At 37.2% G+C, this 20,105-nt stretch overlaps 3 protein-coding genes across 4 annotated transcripts; 1 reads left to right on the top strand and 2 right to left on the bottom strand.

Moving 5' to 3' along the window:
• Window positions 1-108: 108 nt before the first annotated feature.
• On the bottom strand, window positions 109-3,832 carry ufd1l (ubiquitin recognition factor in ER associated degradation 1). The gene is made up of 12 exons (XM_027167225.2): window positions 3,659-3,832; window positions 3,191-3,323; window positions 2,938-2,970; window positions 2,443-2,564; window positions 2,181-2,311; window positions 2,002-2,074; window positions 1,847-1,915; window positions 1,482-1,550; window positions 1,355-1,402; window positions 572-660; window positions 410-491; window positions 109-232 (listed from the first exon to the last, which is right to left on the bottom strand). Exons 1-12 carry the CDS (start codon window positions 3,659-3,661, stop codon window positions 158-160), a joined length of 927 nt encoding a protein of 308 aa, XP_027023026.1. The 5' UTR covers window positions 3,662-3,832; the 3' UTR covers window positions 109-157.
• A 218-nt stretch (window positions 3,833-4,050) lies between these two features.
• On the top strand, window positions 4,051-10,349 carry cdc45 (CDC45 cell division cycle 45 homolog (S. cerevisiae)). Of its 2 annotated transcripts, none has more exons than XR_007137689.1 (18): window positions 4,051-4,218; window positions 4,385-4,444; window positions 4,535-4,627; window positions 4,757-4,894; window positions 5,282-5,437; window positions 5,531-5,589; window positions 5,669-5,717; window positions 5,832-5,893; window positions 5,976-6,026; window positions 6,131-6,250; window positions 6,334-6,465; window positions 7,217-7,315; window positions 7,413-7,574; window positions 7,726-7,864; window positions 8,003-8,086; window positions 8,629-8,760; window positions 9,169-9,245; window positions 9,936-10,331. XR_007137689.1 is itself a non-coding variant. In XM_027167223.2 (18 exons), the coding sequence occupies exons 1-18, from the start codon at window positions 4,168-4,170 to the stop codon at window positions 9,998-10,000; spliced, it is 1,716 nt and encodes a 571-aa protein (XP_027023024.2). In that variant the 5' UTR covers window positions 4,052-4,167; the 3' UTR covers window positions 10,001-10,349. The 2 variants fall into 2 exon arrangements, 1 of the variants encoding a protein (XP_027023024.2); XM_027167223.2 differs by having other exon boundaries at window positions 4,052-4,218; window positions 8,629-8,747; window positions 9,936-10,349.
• Window positions 10,350-16,174: 5,825 nt separating this feature from the next.
• cldn5a (claudin 5a) lies at window positions 16,175-18,125 on the bottom strand. The gene has a single exon (XM_027166733.2). The coding sequence runs from the start codon at window positions 17,876-17,878 to the stop codon at window positions 17,225-17,227; it is 654 nt and encodes a 217-aa protein (XP_027022534.1). The 5' UTR covers window positions 17,879-18,125; the 3' UTR covers window positions 16,175-17,224.
• Between the last annotated feature and the right edge of the window lie 1,980 nt (window positions 18,126-20,105).

The following is a 20,105-nucleotide window of genomic DNA, read 5'->3' on the forward strand; positions in this document are numbered from 1 at the left end:
TGATGTCATATCCTGTGGCAAAAACATGGATTATCGGTAAATTCCTTTCCTTAATGTCCTTATATCTGCCATTTGAACTTTACTTCTAAAAACAGAATAGAACACAAGTAGTTTGTAGATGCTTTTATTGTTTTTTTCTGGTCTACTTGTGGTTTAATCATGGTTTCCTCCCCTTCTTGCGCAATGACTGGCCTTCACCTGAGAATGCAATGAAGCTATTGGGTGTGTCATCCTGCACAAAAAAAAAAAAAGAACAGAATCAGTAAAATCAGTCTCCCTTTTTTTGATGGAAGTGTGTCTGACACTATATTTTTACAGATTTCTTGAACTATTCATTATTTCAGGTTTAGAAATGTTTGTTGTGTTGATAGATGATTAGAGAGATGATTTGACTAGTTATTTGCAGTACCTCTTCTGTTCTCCGAGGCTGTGGTCTGGAGTTTCTGATGAAAGTGATCTTCCCAACTTTGAAGTCGTAGTTCGGAATACCCCTGTAAAAATATCACAAACGTTTTATGTAAAGTCCTAATATACTAGTTAGAGTGGCCGTAGGTAAAAGGTTCCTCCTTACCGTTTGATGTCACCTGGTACCATGGGAGAAGGACTTGGCTCAATGCCTTTCTTCTTTCCATCAAGGCGATTCCCAGAGCCTGTGAAAGCCTAGGTAGGTAGAGAAAAGGAATTCAGTGCTGTTTTAATCGTGATTTCTAATACAACATAATGACTGCTGACTAAATACACTCATCAAGCACTTTATTAGGGACGCCTATTCATTTATGCAATTCTACACCGACTCATTTATGCAATTCTATAATCAGTCAATCATATGGCATCCATGAGTCCATCGACGTAGCCAGGAGGTGGTATAATGGTGTAGAAAATGTTTTCATAATTCTTTATTTAATTCCTATCAATCAACTCTTATAAGTCACAGACAGGTTAAGTATTATTGCTGAACATGTGCTTCCTTTCATGGCCACAATTTACTCATCTTCCAGTGGCTACTTAACGATAATGCACCATGACAGAAAAAATAATCTTAAACTGGCTTCATGAACAACATAAGTTCAATGTTCTTCAGTTAGCTTTCGAGTCACCTGATCTAAAGTCAATAGAACATATTGAGATGTAGTCGAACAGGAGATTCACTGAATGAAGCGCACCTGAAAAACCTGCAATCCTGTTAATATTTGCCATGGATTTCACAAAATGATCTATTCTTGCCAAAGGAATTGAGGCTGCTTTGAGAACAAAGAGAGGCCCTACCCAGTATTAGTGTAGTGTTCCTAATAAAGTGCTCAGTGTGTGTAAATTGTCTTGTAAGGATGTATTGACAGTGTTTTGTTTTACTCACTCTGAATCCAAGATCCATCTCGTAATTACTCGGGTCTGTCTCTTCATCCTAACAAGCAAACAGATTTGATTTAGATTTTTTCGGGATTGTCAATGTTCTTTTCATTAAAGTAATTATGAAAACATACTGCTGGTTCCTCATGATGCTGTGTAGGTCTCTCTGGCTCTTTATATCCAAGTGGAGCATCAAAGTCAACCTAAAGAAGAATGAATGAATACATATATTTGTATAATATTGTGTGTGTCTGCAATTTTCTAATCAGACAACCAAAAATAAAACTGAGTTACTTGAAAGGGAACACTGTTGAAAAAAGTCTACTAAAAATGGCCATATTTGTCTGAGCTAACATGAAGTGTATAGTAACTCTCTTTACAACCATGCTGAGCAGAAAAACACACATAAATTAAATAAATTACTAAATTAGCATATATTCTCTGTAGTAGTATTGTATTCTTCACCTATAAACTACACACAGCAATTCAGAAGCCTTACATTCATATCACATTCAATAATGGACACTGCTTTGTCTGGTTTGGTCTCCATGACACGTAGCTCATAGATCTAAAAGAGATATGAAAAATCACCTTTTCATATTTTGCATCTTATAAAAACAAAAATGTGCATAATGGTCTCAAGCATGCACCCACCTTTTCATTATAGTTGATGGCAATGACATCACCAGTTGTCAAGCAGGCAAAGTTTCTCAAAGCATTTTCTAGTCTACAGAAAAAAGCATAAAATTTCATTATATTTTGCTGGATCAGCAGGGTTTTCTTGACCACAGGGCTGACATTAAATTGTAACAGTGCCAATGCATGCAGCTTACACAGCTTTGGGGTTTGTGATGTCCAAGAAGTCTGGACTCTGAGGCTGAAATTTAGAGTATGTTGCCACCATGAGATTAACACTTTCAACCTGGACCAAACCTCCTTCTTCCAATAAGAGGTTCTGCATCATCTGTGAGAAAACCATACAAAGATCAATGAAATATGAATTTGTTTATTCAAAATCTCATTAGTCTTCACAATAAATATTATATTATTTCAGTTCACTGATACCAATTAATTATTTACATTTCAGACTCTTACCCAGTGGGGCAGGTAACAGATCCCTTCATCAGCAACAAACTCCAAAACACCACAGTGTGTCATTCTGTCTGAGTTTTTATTGGTCAATTTAAACAGCATGGGGTATGTGATATTAAGTCTGCCTGTATTAAGAAAGACCAAAAACAGCTTCTATCAATGATGAATGACATATGATTAACAAGTTAGATGTATCATGACAAACTACATAATATGTTATTTTATCAAGGTCTATGAGCAAAATGTGCGACCAATGAGCATGTCTGTCCTCACTTAGGTTAAACCTAGAAACAAAATCCCATTAATATTAAAAGCAATACTGGATAGCACAAAATGCTCAAGCACCAGAACAATATTTGTGTATGTGTGGTTAACTGTTGAATGATTTGTGGCAGAAATACCACATTTGTATTTCTCCCCTAATAAATAAAACACTACACACCAGCCCTGAATATACATCAGTAACACTTAAGAAAAGCATTTAATATATGTACTCACTTAGCTGGTCTAATGCAGATGGGGGCATGATAACTGAAAAGAGACAGAAGGGAAAACATATGTAGAAACCTGTTCACTACAGTAAACAAAAAACAATCACGCCAAAGTTTTTTAACAACATTTGGTGTGAAATGAAACAGCACAAACTGTATGACAGTGAATAATACAACAGACTGTTCAGACTTATCATGATTCAATAAAAGGAAGTAAGTTGATTAAATAAAAAGTGCAAAATTGTGAGGTTTTCAGATACTTTTTCCGCCTTTCTCGACGTCTGACCGGTCGTTGGGTCCAGCCAACATGGACACAGAGTAGCAGCGGTACTGAGTGGAGAATCGGTTGTGGAAGGCCCGAGGGATCGGGTGATCAAACATGTTAAAGGAAAACTGTAAAAGACAACAGGGACCATCAGTAATCAGTACACCTCGAATCAGTGCGGCTCGGTTTGTGTCAAAATGCTGTAAATACTACAACGTTGCTCCAGTGAAATAATGATAACTATAAAAACTGACTCCACAACATCGAACCAACATCGAACCAACATCGAACCTTCATGGAACCTTCAAAACAAACACAGTGACAGTGCAGCTTTACAGCAGACTGCTGCTATTAGCTGTAGCTTAGCTTAGTTAGCTCGTTCGTTTAAGTGTAGAAATTACTACATTTAAAAGAATCCTAATCTCAGACCCGGTACACTGGTCATTTAGCGTTGATTACCCACCATGGCGTCTTGTTTCCAGTATAAAGCTTCAAATACTATAAAAATATTTCCTGAAATTACGATAATACAAGAGCTTTCCCTTAATAGGGAAGAGACTAGGAGGATGTGACGTAACCCCACAACAAACCCACGATCGAATCAAATTACGCTTATGCCATAAGACCAGCCGATCAAACAGTAAAACCCTTTTCCCGGAACTGCGTCATATTACGTATACAGGAACAGTAAGAATCTAAAGTTTATTTTAATGCATTTTAGTTTTATTACAAGACATATGGGGAAAAACATCATAAAATCTGAATATTCGAAAAAAATATTTAAGGTTTTATTTATAGCTCATTCCATACCACAGATGATTAGCTGTCACTCTGTTGCTATTGGTTATTGCTTTAAGCCCCGCCCACTCGTTCACAAACGAATTTGGCGCCAGAGTTTCAGCACTCAAGAGAGTTTTTATTGAAGATATCATTGTGGTGTTGATATTGTGTGTGGAATATTTTATATTTAAGATGTTTGTAACAGACATTAGAAAGGAGTTTTATGATGTTGTCGTTAATCAGGTGAGTTTAATGCGCCTTTCATTGAGCAGCTACTTGTTAACATCGTTCACATAACAGCTAGCTGTCTGTTAGCAGCTGAGCTACTTATATCTCCAGTAACAGCTGTCTGCTATTGGACTTTATTATTATAGAGATTATATTATATATTCTATTCTTATTCTTTTAGAGAGTGGCTCTGTTCGTGTCCTCAGACATTGATGCTCTGTGTGCGTGTAAAATCCTACAGGTTGGTTGATTTTATAACACTAGTGAGTCTTAAAGAGTCTTAATGCTGTAACATACTGCCCTGTGTTTTAACGCTGTCATTCCTTTCCAGGCTTTGTTCCATTGCGACCAGGTGCAGTATACACTGGTTCCTGTGACAGGATGGCAGGAGCTCAGTACAGCTTTTCTGGAACATAAGGAACAGGTAATGTTTATTTTATTTAATTTTTTTTTGTGGTTATTCTGAGTTGATTATCTTCCCCTATGCATTTGATGAGTTGGGAACAAAAGTTATACGCATGCATGTTTCACTAATTCTCTTTTTAAATTATAGTACCGATATTTTGTCCTGATTAATTGTGGGGCAAATGTAGACCTGTTGGAGACTCTACAGCCTGAGGAAGACTCTGTTTTCTTCATCTGTGATACTCACAGACCTGTTGATGTAGTGAACGTTTACAATGACACACAGGTAAGTGTGCAAACTCGAATCAGTACAGAGTTCCTACAGATCATAAAGATAGAAGACTTGCTGTCTGAAGTGATGTTTTCAAGGTATAGAGTGTGCTTAATATGAAACAAACAGGAAAATGAAGGATTTTTCTATTGTAAGTGGACTAATGACATTCAATAGAACACATTTTATAAAGGCATATCATATTTGACTAGTTAAACTGATCTTGTCACTTGGATGAGTCTATGCTGCCAATTATGTTTTTGGAAGTGCAGTTCACTGTAAGATTAGTAACATTTTAAATCTGAACCTGGCTGTGAATTTTTTAATTTTTGCAGTTAACATGTTTCAAATGGTCCCACAGATTTTACCCAAATTCAGTTAGACAAATTTTTGCTATTGCAGATTAAACTGCTAATAAAACAAGACGATGACCTTGGTGTTCCCTCCTATGATGACATATTTCGTGATGATGAGGATGAAGACAGCGATGGAGGGGATTCTGGGAATGAGAGTGATGGTGGCTCAGAGCCATCTGGGAAACGACGGCGTTTTGATGAGGTTGGATTTCTCGTTTCCTTACCAATGCCTGGGGAAAGTAATTTTTTGTTGATATTGTGCATATTATTGGCTTGATGTTTTAACAATGTTCAGGGGGCATTGGAGAGGAGAATTGAGCGTCAGCGAGCGAGGAGAGAGTGGGAAGCTCGAAGGTCAGTCATACCAGTTTCATCTTAATTTTATTGTTAGTTTCAATTGAATCAATACTTATGAAAATTCCTCCGTTTTCAGGAGGGATATCCTGTTTGATTATGAGCAGTATGAGTACCATGGCACGTCAGTAAGTATGGGGTTCTGTGCTGACTTTTTTTTATTATTTTTATTTTTTTTTCTTGATTTTAGTGTATCCTCCTTCACTGATGTTTTGTTCTGTGCACTGTGTTGTTTTGTGCAGGCAGCAATGGTTATTTTTGAGCTGGCTTGGGTTATGACCAAAGATACCAGAGACATGCTGTGGTAGGGTTTATTTTTAAACAAATAGACTGTATGTACATGCTTGCTCATCATTCGAGATGTATACTTTCAATGTGCTTGACAGGTGGAGCATCATTGGTCTGACTGATCAGTGGGTTCATGAAAAGATCACACAGTAAGTAGATGTCCTTATATCAATAGCTATTCAAAATGCTCATTTAATGTGTGGTGGCTGAACTTGGAATAATATCAAACACAAGAATCTACTTCCTCTTTCAGTATCAAGTATGTAACGGACATCGCTAGTCTGCAAAGGCACGTGTCTCGTCATAACCATCGCAATGAGGATGAAGAGAACTCTGTCTCTATCGATTGCATGAGGATCACTTTTGAATACGAGTATCCTGTCAAAACTGTATTTTTGTAAAAGCAATATTGCATGCTTGTTTTTGTGTCTACACCCCCTTAACTTAGTCTTTTAGTTTGAGATTGGCTTTTTACCAGCACTGGTCACTGTATGAGAGCATCTGCAACTCCTGTTACACCTCATGCAGTTTTAAACTCTGGTCCATCAATGGGCAGAAGAAACTACAGGAGTTCCTGGCAGACATGGGGTGAGTCTCCATTTCTATTATACTTCATTTCTAAATCATATCTGATCCAGAGTAGGACAAATCAGTGGGTGCCTGGAAGTGAGTAGGTTCAGCAACCTGAAAAATTATTTTGAAATGCTTTTCATTTGGTGTGTATGTTTAAACTTAATGTTGCACAGTGTTGTGACACATCAATATTGTCGGTGTAATGTATTCTAAACCTTCTGAATCTTTCAGATTTTCAGAATCAGGAACATGTAAAGAATTTGGTAGTGTGAAAACATTAAACTGAGCAAAATAAACAATCAACTGAGTCAACAAATAAGTTTTATTGATGTAATGAAGTCTTGTAATGAAATCTGGTGGTTGTGTGTGGGGTTTTTTTTTGTTTGGTTGGTTGGGGTTTTTTAATTATTTATTTTTATTTGGTTAAACATTAAATAAAGTGAGGGATGAATGGATTTGTCTCAACCTTCTGATCAGTAAGCCAGAGCCGTTATCCACAGAGCCACTACTCAAATTCAACATTACAAAATCTGTTAGAGAATAATGGCATTTGTTCTTTTCTATGGATTATATAGGCTACCATTACATAGATTTATGCATTAATTAATGTTATTTTTGTTCTTACAATCTGAGCGATTTATTTTAATCTGATTTATTGTTGCTACAATCCTGTTTTAATATATTTATTATAAAATACTTAATATAGCAGGATCATCTTGATTCATTATAGTATACTTTAAACCAGTTTATCTTCATGTCTTCTCAGCCTCCCACTGAAACAGGTGCGACAGAAGTTTAGCTCCATGGACATGTCAATCAAAGAGAACCTGCGTGAGGTCATTGAGGAATCCTCCAACAAATTTGGGTACGATGTTTATAATAAGTAAATGTTCAGAATGTTCCATACTGATTCCCAGACCTTTCTTTGGCTTATATGGAATCTTTATTTATGTGGTTAAAAGAATGAAAGACATCCGTGTCCAGACTTTTGGCGTGCACTTTGGCTTTAAGAATCGTTTCTTGGCGAGTGACGTGGTGCATGCGACTGCAGCTCTACTGGAGAATGTGGAGAAGGATGAGACTGCTACAGACAACTTCATCAAAGCTCTGGATTGCCTCTCAAGGTAAGCTCAAACACAATATTCACACAATAGTTTATTAGATTAGTTTAATGTGTTTAAACCTCTGTGTGTGTGTGTGTGTGTGTGTGTGTGTGTGTGTGTGTGTGTGTGTGTGTGTGTGTGTGTGTGTGTGTGTGTGTGTGTGTGTGTGTAGGAGTAACATAGAAAGGCTGCATTTGGGTATTGATCTTGCCAAGAAAAAGCTGAAGGCAATTCAGCAGACAGTTGCCAGCTGCATCTGTACTAATCTTATTCTCTCACAAGGACCCTTTCTTTACTGTCATTTACTGGAGGTAGGAATGAGTACATTTTCTTTGTAGATACTAGAGGATTATACATGGATGTGTATTTTTAATTTGTCTTTGAAAGTTCAGTTTATGAAGTGTTGTCATTGCTTTCATAGAATTCTCAATTTTTTTTTTAAATTTCAGGGAACTCCAGATGTAAAGCTGTTTTCCAAGCCTTTGGCCTTGACTCTGCTCTGTAAATACCTGCTCAAGGCCTTTGTCTGCTCTGTAAGCACTTTACATGACTGATATCTGGTCAAAAGTGAATACAATTTCTTTTTTCTTTTCTTTTTTTTTGGGGGGGGGGGTGTAAATTCTCAAGATTTTCATTCATGGTTCACAGGCTGATAGGAGCTCATCTGCCCATTTGCACACAAACTTGTACAAGAAATTTCATAGTGTATCATTTTACAAATGTTTCTGTATCCAGACTGGACCAGTTTCTTCTGGACAAAGGTTGTGGTCTAAAAATGATACACTGAATGTCTCAAAAACAAGATTAGATTAAAACAATTACATTTGGTCGGAAAAATAAATCTAACGAGCCATGAAAATTATCACAGGGACTTTGGTTGCTTGTCTGCCTGATTCATGGTAAATATTTCTTACGAGCATTTGTTTAGAATGGTTTTATCTCTTTTTCCACACTTCTCTAAATAAAATATGGAATTTATTCATGCTTAATAGATTCATAAATGCTTTTTTGATTAATGTATTTATTATTCCAACTGATTCATATAAAAAGAACTGTTTCCATCTGTTTGTGTCAGACTCGGAATAAGCGCTGCAAGCTGTTGCCACTCATTATGGCTGCTCCTATGGATGTGGAGAAGGGTACTGTCATTGTTTTAGGCATTCCTCCAGAGTCTGAGACCTCTAATAAGAAAAAGTACGTAAAATTGGTAAATTGATTTTACATAATAACTTTTGATGAATCACAGAATCATATTTTGTAATTTGAAATGTCAGTTCAATCCCGCTACATTTAACTGAAGTGCTAAACTCATAGCACTAGTGTAGGATTTAAACGATTTAAGCCAACAAAATTATATTGTGGGTCAAATCACATACTATTCTAGACAGTTACTGTGTAGAAACATTTGGTTCTTAAAATTCAAATTCACACATGTATCCTACCGAAATGTCTTTTGCACAGCTGTCTTCTTAGGAAATACTATTTAATGTAATTTCAGATCAATTTAATTGACACTTAGCTCATACCACAGCAGAAAGCACACCCAAAAGTATGCATGTGTGTTTGCAAACATTAATAATTGTATTATGGATATTTGTGGTTTTCTTCTCCCCAGTTTCTTTGGCAGGGCCTTTGAGAAAGCTGCTGAAAGTACAAGCTCCAGGACGCTGCATGATCACTTTGACACTTCAAGTAGGTAACTGGTGTAGCCAAAGGGAGATCCTATTTTAGAGACACAAAGTCTGTATGTGCCACCAGGTGGCAGGCCTACATCCCAATTAGACCATTTTTGTTCAGGATAAAGTAAGGTAACTGCAAACAACAGTAAGCCACGGCTGGGCAAAGCAGGTCCAAATTTGTATAACCTGATTTAAGTTGTGGCTTGTGAAAATGATCTGGGAATAGATATTTCATGTAAATATAATCTAAAAATAACTATTTAAAGACAACATGTCAGGCCTCACTGTAAATCTATTCTTAGTGTTCTGTAAAAATCACTTTACACATGTAGTGTGTTGCACAGTGTGGATTTGAGAGGCTGTATTTTGTATGCTTTTTGACAATAATACCTAATTTATATTGGACTGATCTGACTCATGTACCAATCATATAATAATACTTTTTACAACACAGTTACTGATCTCCATGTTTGTTTGCAGCAACAAATATTTTGTAGCTACCACTATTTTCCCCACTATTTTCAGACTTGATTATGCAGACTTATGTAGCAGGCCCACTGATACTGACACTGTGCTACTGTGTTTTATTTCTGTATGTCGACCTTTTATAAACACGTTTGATCGCATGCAGTCTCGTGCACACTAACTTTTTTTTCTTACACAACGTATGAGCTTAATGATTTATTCTCTGTTGTTTCTATAGTTATTGAGTTGAAGATGGAAGACAAAGGAAAATTTCTTGATGCCCTCATTACCCTTCTGTCCTAATGCTTTCCCGAGCGTCCCTTAAACATCACACACCAACAGTACATGATGTCATCTCACCTGACATGGTCTCTTGTGAGGGAAAGATTCTGTCTGTGAATGGAATTTTACATTGCTTGAGAGCAAATATGACATTGAACATGTATCAGTTTGGTGCCAGATTTGTGTGTAAATGCGTGTGGAGCCCTTGTGAAGACTGCAGATGTTTATCATCTGATACAAGTCGTATATATATTTTCTTTTGTGTACTTTAATCTGTGTATTATACTGTATTATCTGTTTGATTTTCTTTTGTTGCTTTTAAAGTGAAACTATAAAAAATAATGTACTTAAGTTAATAAAATGTATTTTATTATTATCAAAATTATATTGTGGTGTGTGTGTATATGTATGTATATAGATATCCTTTTTGTATTAACTGTCAAATATTGTGTAAAATATTTACTCCTTTTTTTAGGAGTGGGAAGTATGCGACTATGAAGACAGGGCCTCACTGTTTACTCTCACAAATGTGAGAGTTAAACTTGCTGAGATTTTGCACATGCCATTCAACACAAGAAAAGCCTAAAGAATGACAATGAAGCATAATTTAGACTTCTTCAGAAGCCACCAACTAATATACAATAATTAATCTGAAAGTATTTTTTCTTTTTCACTTTATATTGAATCATTTCACTTTTGTGTAAGCGGTAAAAAGGAAATTTGAGGTAAAGTCAGACAAGATATGTGCTGTATATATATTCTATAAAATACATCATACAAAATATAACATACAAAATACAGTATGCATCCTACTGAATACATCTCATGACCATTTTTGTTTGGATATGGCACGCAGTTTTCTTTTTCTTCAAAAATGAATATAAACTTGGGCAAAACTCAACCTTATTTGCCATATACCAACCCTGATAAAAACACCCATTCCCACCCTTCTAATGACTGGGTGGAGGTGTGTATTATGGGTTATTATCTTTGTCTGTGCCAAATTACTATTTTCCTTACTTTACAGGTGGGTAGAGTGTGTGGACCTTTTCTTAACACATGCATACAGATCTTATGTGTTTTCTTACAGATTATTAGTCATTTCTCAAAACATACAGTAAATCACTAAATATATTACAAGTATTTACAAATATATAGAGTATAATACATTCTCCCTCTGCTTGTCCTGTAAATATATGTGAGAAACAAGGCTGGTCTTTAGTCCTTTTCTCTCCAACATTCTCAGTGCTGCTCAGGAGTGAGGCTTCCTCAGTGACAGTATATTCAAGATTACTATATCCTTTCCTAACATCGATACTTATGAACAATTCTTCAGCTCATTGTTCACAGTATCATAGTTTTACCCAAAATTGGCTTTAATGTTTTCTACCAGCAAGACAATCTAAAGACCCTAGGGTTTTACCTTATGGATACAGGTGGGCCTACTATTTTGATGGTTGTCATATCTAGGCTAGGCTAGGCTGCTGCCTCCATACCTGCTCCCATTAGCCTCCCTTTGACCTGTCAGTTACCTCTATCTTGTGACCACTTTGCCCCATCCCACTGGCTCTCCATGATGAAGATGCAGAGCTGTGGCAGCTGCTAGATGCTAGTATCAATGAGCAATTGGAGAGCAACATCAAAATCTTAGTCTACAGGCTCAATGCAAGAAATTCACATTCTTTCTCATCTCTATATTTCTGCAGAACAGCTGCCTGAGTTCTCCTGTGTTACACATTTGGCAGATACCCTTACCTAGAGCAAAATATTTCTGCATTTATCATATTTATACAGCATAAGAGCCTTGCTCAAGCACCCAGCAATGGCAGATTAGTGATGATGGGATTTGAACTCTCGGCCTTCAGACCAGTAGTGCAACACCTCAACCACTGAGCTATCACTTACCATTTATCACTGTTAAACAGGAGATTTCCTGTGGAAAAGGGTCCTGTGTTGCATATATTTTTAATATTTTGCATTTTAAAGCTCAGACAGCATTGCCAAATATTAGTCTGCTGGCCAGGGATAGACAGGGACATTAAGGTCATGGTTAAGGACTGTTCCTATTCAGACTATCCCTTTACCACAGCATGGTCAACCACAACTTTGTGTATAGTTCCATTCATATTATTCATCCTAAACTTTGCTTTGTATTTGAATCCAAATGTAAAGAATAACTGGATGATTGACATGATCTGTATGAATAGAGAGTCAAATGTACAAAAATTAAAGTATGATTGTTTTTTTCTTTAATTCTTCATTGGAGCTGACATTTGAGAATGATCATATGATGAAGAAAATGTAGGTACAATTAATCACAAAAAAATCCAAAAACATAAGTAAAATATGTAAATGTTTAAAAAATAACAATACAAAACATTCAGTAACACATCAGAAAATAGTTTCAACCAAAAACAAGTTTTGTCTTTTTGTCTTCTGCTCTAAGGAATTAGCAGTAGAAGGATATAGAAAGAGCAGTCCAAATACACTTGCAGGATATGAAGACTACTAGATCTTGTTATTAAGGATACTATTAGGCAAACAGTGTATTAGACAATATTTATATCTCACTCAGAAATTTTTTTTTTTTTTTTGTCATTGATATGTTTTTCATTAGAATTATCAATGAAACATATAAAATTATTTTGTTACTAGCTGCAATAAAGGAACATTTTGTAAAACTGAACACAAGGGTCCTAAGGGTATACAATGCAAATAAATATTGCAGAACTGTGACCATTTCTGTAAAGCTTCTTATTTTACAGTTTTGAGTCAAATGAAATTATAAGCCCACATGTTTACTCATAGATCGTAAGATAATATTCATATACATTTGTTTGTTAACTTTATCTTCATGTATATTTGGGAATCTGCTCTGCTTTTTGTGATATTGTATTGTCCTAACACATATCTCTCCTTCTACATACACTCATTTATTTTTTTGACCCTCCTCATTGACTTCCTTCCTGTTTCCTGGCCTGATGATCGCTAAGCAGGAAGTCTCATTACTCTCCAACACTGTGACACATCTGTGCAACTCACACATACACAACGGTGACCAGGACCTGTTGGAAATTCATAGTATTTTTCACAAGCATCAGATGAGTCAACCAGTTTTCACACTTCATCTACATTTACACACTATCACACCACATACAGTACTAACTCATTATGGTGTGTAGTTTGTGTAAACTGGCCATTAGGCCAGTTTAAGTCTGAGGGCTTCCACTACAGGAATATTATGTCCTTAAATGTAGAATTGTGTCTAATACAAAAACACCATGAGATTTATCTAGTCAATTTTGTATATATAATACCTCTTGTCTAATAATGAGTACAGTTCATTAAAAGGAGTATTTATAAGTGAAATAGAGAGTCTCAAAGTTTGCATTTGTTTGGGGACAAAGTACAGAAAGTGTCAATGTGTTTTTGGTTTGAACACGGGTGAGAGGTACTTTGTCAGGTCCTACTGCTGTGGCGATGCTCTGTGTGACGAGATAACAAATACTAAGCTGTGGGAAGAAGGAAATGACTTCCAACCCATGAAGGACAAAGACCACAGCAGGTGTTTTGAGAAAGTACCACAAGGAAAACATAGAATCACACAATTGTGTGTGTGTGTGTGTGTGTGTGTGTGTGTGTGTGTGTGTGTGTGTGTGTGTGTGTGTGTGTGTGCGCGTACGTGCATGCGTGTGTGTGTGCGTGTGTGTGTGTGTGTGTGTGTGTGTGTGTGTGTGTGCATGTGTGTGCGTGTGTGTAAGAGAGAAAGAGAATTTTATAATTGTGTGTTTTTATGATGCATCTGTCCATACGTTGTCCATCAGTTAAGCATTCTGAATATCTGATACATTTTTGTTTAAATTTATGCCATACTTATGTGTCTGTGTATGTTCTATGAACATTAATTTATTAGCCTCGGTTAAACACCTTAAGCTGCCCACTTTTAGTCAGTAACTGCTAAGGTTTATTTATTAAGAATTTTGAAACTAATATGAAATATTGTAATTAAAATATGAAGTCCTGTGGATTTTGAGGGGTTAAATTACATCTAAATTTAACACACATCCCTATATTATAACCCTAAATTATTCTGTATTCCCAGTCAGTATGCCATGTCAAAATTTTATATTTTTGATATTTAGATTTGATATTTTTATTCAGGTTCCAAATTTAAATTGAAGTCACACAGAAAAAAAAGGAACTGCAGTAAGTAGATGTTTTGATGTAAAACTACCTCCACTGGTAGACTTTGGCTAGATCTCACTCTTCAGTAAATGCTGAGATGCAAGGCACTCTTGTGGCTGATAAAGGCTTGTTCAAGTTGTGGTTTTAAATATAATAGGCCAGTTTACATAAAAGCTATATATTATATATTGCTATATTTAGACTTTATAGTCCATAAATATTCATTGGTTTTTAATGTTTGATTTAAAGATCAACATTTAAATATTTATATTGTATAGTCTGATTTGCGACAAATGAAGACTTGTAAAGAACCATTAAGGAAATAGATTTCGTTGCTCTTTACTCTGACCCTAACGGACGTACACACATCTCCTCCCAGTGCTTTTCCCTCCCCCACTGTCTGTATCTGTTCTTCACCCTTTCTCTATGTCTCTGTCTCTCTCTCCCTCTGTGTTTTGGAATGTGAGCCGTCGGGGTCCTCATTGTCTTCTTCTGTATGAACACATTACAGGGAACCGTCACCAAGCAACATCTACAGGGTTTTTGTGGTTGCTATGACGAAGATTCTTTAATGATGTTGTGCCTGCCCCTGTGTGCCTCGCTGGAAAGAAAGTCCTTAAAAAACACTCATCCCTTCCCCCCACTTTGCCCAACTTAAAACACACACACACACACACACACACACACACACACACACACACACTCACTCTCTCTCTCTCTCTCTCTCTCTCTCTCTCTCTCTCTCTCTCTCTCCCACACACACACACACACACACACACACACACACACACACACACACACACACACACACACACACACACACACCACACACACACTCACTCACTCCCTCTTTCTTTCTCACACACACCTTACTCTGCCTCATTACCTTGTCTGCTGCAGCAGGGTGACTGGAACTAACAGTTGCACAATGGAGTCTGAAAACCCTCCACCAGGTCTGTAACATTCAGATAGGCTCCATTGTGCTAAAGGCTGCATATGCTTTGACCAAGAGGGAAGCATTCCGTTTTTACTGCATTCCATTTTCAACATTATTATTTTCTATATTTACATTCATGTATTCGCACAGAGCCTGGCTACAGGTTTTAAAAGCATAATGTGTTCACCAGTTAAATATGTTTAAAATTTATTTGCACATATTTTGCCCCAAGACAGGTTATGCTATAACTATTTATTTAAGATGTATTAAAATAATTCAATCAATTATAAATTAGCATAAACTTCATATTTGTTAGTTCTAGGTAAACACTAAAACTTTGCACTTGCTACATAAAAATATTACTCCAGATTAATTGAGGCACTACTGTTTGTCTCCAAGTCTGATTTTATACTATTATGTAATTTCCTACTATTTTGTAAAAACCTGCAACCTTATTTTAATCCAGTGATAAATAATCTATCCAGTGACCATTACTATTACCATAAAATTTGTTATTGCATTTTATGAAAAGTATGAAAACCAGTTAAATGTTATTGGCAACAGCAATCAATTTAATAAATTTTCTCAAGTAAGATTTTCTCAAGTAAGATTTAGAAATGTTGTTCGAGTGATATTTTTCCGTGATTTCACAGTGATTTTTTTTCTGCTATCTTCAAAATATGAGGCACCTTAGAACTTAAAGTGGTTGTGAGAGGACCTTCGAGAAACTCTCTCTCTCTCTTCTCTCTCTCTCTCTCTCTCTCTCTCTGTGTGTGTGTGTGTGTGTGTGTGTGTGTGTGTGTGTGTGTGTGTGTGTGTGTGTGTGTGTGTGGAGGGGGTTCTAAAAACAATAGAATAGTCTAAAGAAGTGAAAGACATTTCCAAAAACAAAAAAACAGCAGGACATAAGTAGGACATTTGTGGAAATGCAGAGGAACATAATAAAACTAGTTTTACAACAAGGTCAACCAAAGCTCTTTCTAGAAAAAAAAGAAACACAAAGTAAAATCCACAAAAAAATCTTGCTTGTTGGCATTTGCTGTTTAAAGGCTAAATAAATTGCCACTGTTCCATTATTATTAAAACTGTTTATTAAAAACATTACAGTTCAAAACTTTTAACACAAAACATTGAAAGGTAAAGAATAATCCAAAAATTGGCTATTGAGGACAAATTTTGGTATTGCCGTTCTTATTAGTTGAAGATGTGAATAAAATAAGCCGCTACATTACTACAAGGCACAAAACTAATCATGTCCAACACATTATTTTCATAGTGCAGGACACAATGGTCTGGCTTGTCCTTCAGAGCACCTGCTACAAACAGCTATTGTAAAAGTCCAAAAATCAGGTTCTCAGTTAGGCAGCTGACATCCCTGTGAGGAAAAGTCACATTATTCAAACCAAAGTACAGTAAGGACCCCCATTTAACCCATAAAAACAATCATCATCATTATCATCCTTATCATCACCATCACATCATGTTTTTGCAATTTTCGTTGAAAGCAAGGCAGTTGTGTCCTTTTTAGCCTTTTAAAATGCATAGTCTATATGTTTAAAACAGAGAATATATAGAGTCCAACCAGTCCGTATAAGACAGTAAGAGTCCATGACCGGGGATAACAAGTCATTTACATAGCTTTAAACAGTATAATCTGCAGGCGCAAATACACAAAGGCTAAAAAAAACTCGACGATTTGTCCGACTTTTCACCATCTTCTCTTTAGTACAGCAGTGAATGAACTCAATACAATTGAACATTACTCTTAGGCCTGAGTTCTGACATTTTTTGGGAACAATGGATGGCTACTTCTCTTTTCTTCTGTCATATTTTATCAATGCAAATAGCCTAATATGCTAAATCACATGCCACTATATTTTGCCAAATGTTGTTACATTTTTAGAAAATAGCTCCTCAATTATTCTTTGGATGGTTAAAGGTTCGAGTTTAATCAACCGATTCTACGCAGAACTGTGGAAGTGAACTCCTCTGTTGCAGGTCTCACAACCTGTACAATTGAAACTTTTTTCATAAACGTGTTATGTGCATATGACATGTCGCACGTGTGGTGGATTACGCAGTTCTCCTGAACCATGTGTTCACGCGTGGTTACAGTTGTAAAGTTAAACGTAGTTTCGCTTGTCGTAGTCTCCGTTGCTCGTGGCTCGTTTTGTTGCAGCGTAGTTGACTGAGTAACCCGCACTGGCCGCTGATGGTGGCGGACACGAGCAACAAAGCACAGAGCCGCCCAGCAGCAGGAGCGCCGCAGCCGCCCAGCCAATGTAGAGCGCGGCGCCCATCTCGCGCTTTTGAGCCGTGGGCACGTTCGGGTTGTAAAAATCAGCAATGATTTTGTTGGCCATCCAGCAGAGAGGCACGAGCACAAGCACGGCGCTGACGATGTACAGCGCTCCCCCGAAATTCACCAATCTCACCTTCACGAGCTCGGCACGGATGCAGTTGGTACACTGCGCCCCGGCGATCACGGCCAGCAGCGCCAGCACACACAGCACGGATGAAACCACAGTGAGCGCGCGCGCCACCTGCAGGTCCCTGCTGAGCGCCAGCATCGAGTCGTGCACCTTGCACTGCATCTGGCCCGTACTCTGCACAGCACAAGACATCCAAAGTCCGTCCCATATGTTCTGCGACACCACGATGTTGGCCTCAATGTGTGCCGCCACCTTCCACGTTGGCAGACCGCATGCGATCATCTCTAACAGCGTCCCGAACACGGCTAACGTCAGGCCGAGCAGCTCCAGACCTGCCGAGACCATCTTTCCTTACAATGTTGTCCTTATTATTACCTTTCGGGTCCGATGAATACCCTTTTTAAAGAGCGAAATAGCTGGTCCACTTTGCAGTTGTTAGTTTCAAATGTGCATATACTCTTCTTAGGTTAACACCATCGCTTAAAGTATTGCGCTCTGAATAACGGTCTTTGCGCTCCAGACGCGTGTGGAGAGAAGAATAGCTGCGAACAGAACAGACGGTACACCAAAAGAAGGGCTGAGTGAGTCTACAAGTGTTCAAGGAGAAAAGCGAAACTTTGGTCCAATCGCGCAGCACCGCATCTGCTGGTGACCAATAGGAAACGGAGGAAGCTGTGCAGTAAAACATTCAGATGGGAGGAAGGAGAGTAAGGCGCCTAGTGTTTGGCAAAACTCTAGAATTTTGCTTTTGGAAATAGAGAAAGAAAAGAAGAGGAGAAAGGAAACTAGTAGAGTAGAGTAGTAGAAACTTAATCACTTAATACGGCGTACTTTACATTGAAGCATTCAAGTATTCATTTACTTCACGTGCATAAAGTAATCCATCTTCTTCAATGTGAACTACACTATTAGAACCACATTACACGCAGGTATAAATGCACAAAACGTGCGTGTAGTAATAACTCCTAATTACATTGACTAATTACAGATTCAGTTATAAACTTATGTATTATTGATTGAAAAAAAAAAAAACACTACCATGCCATTTGAAAGTAAAAATCATAGTTTTAAGCCACGAACACTTTTAAAGAATATTTAAATTTTCTTTTTAAAACAATAAAATACCGTGTACTTTGACCTCTTAAGAAGGTACTGCTCCTATAAATTGATTATTCTAATGAGATCTAGGGAAAAATAAAAACCTGGAGCATATCCCATGGAAGAGCACAAGGCAGGGAACACACCACCATCCCAGGGCACAATCTAGAGAAAAATTAGAGATGCCAATCAGCCTGCAGTACATGTCTTTGGAGTGGAGGAGGATGATGGAGTTCCCTGAGAAAACCCCCAAAGCCTGGGGAGAATATACCTACTCTGAGCACCCCCTGGTGAGAGAGGAATCAAATCCTTAAAGGAAGAGACACCAGGCAAACCTGCTAATCACTAAGCCACTATCCACCCCCTCAGCATGTGCCTTGTCCCATCTAAACCCAAAGAGTTAGTATTTACACCTAGTAAATACATTTACAAATAAATTTACACCTAGGAAATTGGAGGACAAATTATGTTGCCCTCTGTTTACTCTGCCAACTTTCCCAGTAAATGAGGATCCACAGTCATGATGATTAATGATGCGGTTGGCATATTGGGATCATTTAAAATACTAAGGCCCTGTGTAAACGATTTTATGTAGTAAGGCATACTTTAAGGTCTGACAGTGTATGTATGGCATACAGAACCTTTTCTGTCGTAAGATATATTACAAACAGTGAGAGAGTGGATAATGTCTGTGTATCAAAAAATTCACCATGGTGACCATGTTTACAACAGGAAGGCTGATAAAAAAAAGAAAAGAAAAGTGTATCTCCCTTTTTAAATGCCTGACTTCTTAAATGATAGAGTTGAGTGTTTTGTTTGGTTTGTGAGTTATAGTTGAACATAAAACATAACACCTTTTTTTGGATCCCACCCATTATTCAAGTGATCATAATATTGGAACATTTGACTGCAGGTGTTTCTTGTTGCCTGCTAGCTTGATCCTTTTAACAATTAATAACTCACTGTTGTTTTGAGCCTTGGGTTTCACCTGTGAAATCTGCATTTGTTTTCAAAAAGGATGAACTAACGTGAAGTTTAGAGAGCTATCAATGGAAGAAAAGCAAGCCATTTTGAAGCTGTGACAAGAGGAAAAATCGATCAGAGATGTTGCAAAATATTGGGCATTACAACAATAAAAAAAATCAGACCTGAAAAAATTGAATCTCAATAAACAACAACAGCTGATGACAGAAACATTGTGAGAGCTGTGAAGAAAAACCCCAAAGCAACAGTCAGTGACATCACCAACAATCAATGAGCCACAAAGATTCTGGAACCATGATTAACCTCTTCAATGCAAAGCCAAAGCATGGAGAAAGAAAGGATCCAAAAGATACAGGGTTAGCAATCAAGCACGGTGAAGGTAGTGCCATGGGCTTGCATGGCTGGCTTTGCAAGAAACTCACTACTTTTTACTGATCATGTCACTCATGATGGTAGCAGCAAATTGAATTCAGAAGTCTACAGAAACATA

This window comes from Tachysurus fulvidraco, chromosome 14, assembly GCF_022655615.1.
Source record: "Tachysurus fulvidraco isolate hzauxx_2018 chromosome 14, HZAU_PFXX_2.0, whole genome shotgun sequence".
NCBI lineage: Eukaryota > Metazoa > Chordata > Actinopteri > Siluriformes > Bagridae > Tachysurus > Tachysurus fulvidraco.

Excerpts from the sequence above, each read along its gene's own strand:
- ufd1l (XM_027167225.2), bottom strand. Across the intron at positions 2,312-2,442 it reads TCTGTTACCTGCCCCACTGG|ATGATGCAGAACCTCTTATT; the intron begins GTAAGAGTCTGA and ends GTTTTCTCACAG. Across the intron at positions 1,916-2,001 it reads CCATCAACTATAATGAAAAG|ATCTATGAGCTACGTGTCAT; the intron begins GTGGGTGCATGC and ends TATCTCTTTTAG.
- cdc45 (XM_027167223.2), top strand. The coding sequence starts at position 4,168 with ATGTTTGTAACAGACATTAGAAAGGAGTTTTATGATGTTGTCGTTAAT. Across the intron at positions 5,590-5,668 it reads AGAGAGTGGGAAGCTCGAAG|GAGGGATATCCTGTTTGATT; the intron begins GTCAGTCATACC and ends CTCCGTTTTCAG. Across the intron at positions 7,865-8,002 it reads TTTACTGTCATTTACTGGAG|GGAACTCCAGATGTAAAGCT; the intron begins GTAGGAATGAGT and ends TTTAAATTTCAG.
- cldn5a (XM_027166733.2), bottom strand. The coding sequence starts at position 17,878 with ATGGTCTCGGCAGGTCTGGAGCTGCTCGGCCTGACGTTAGCCGTGTTC.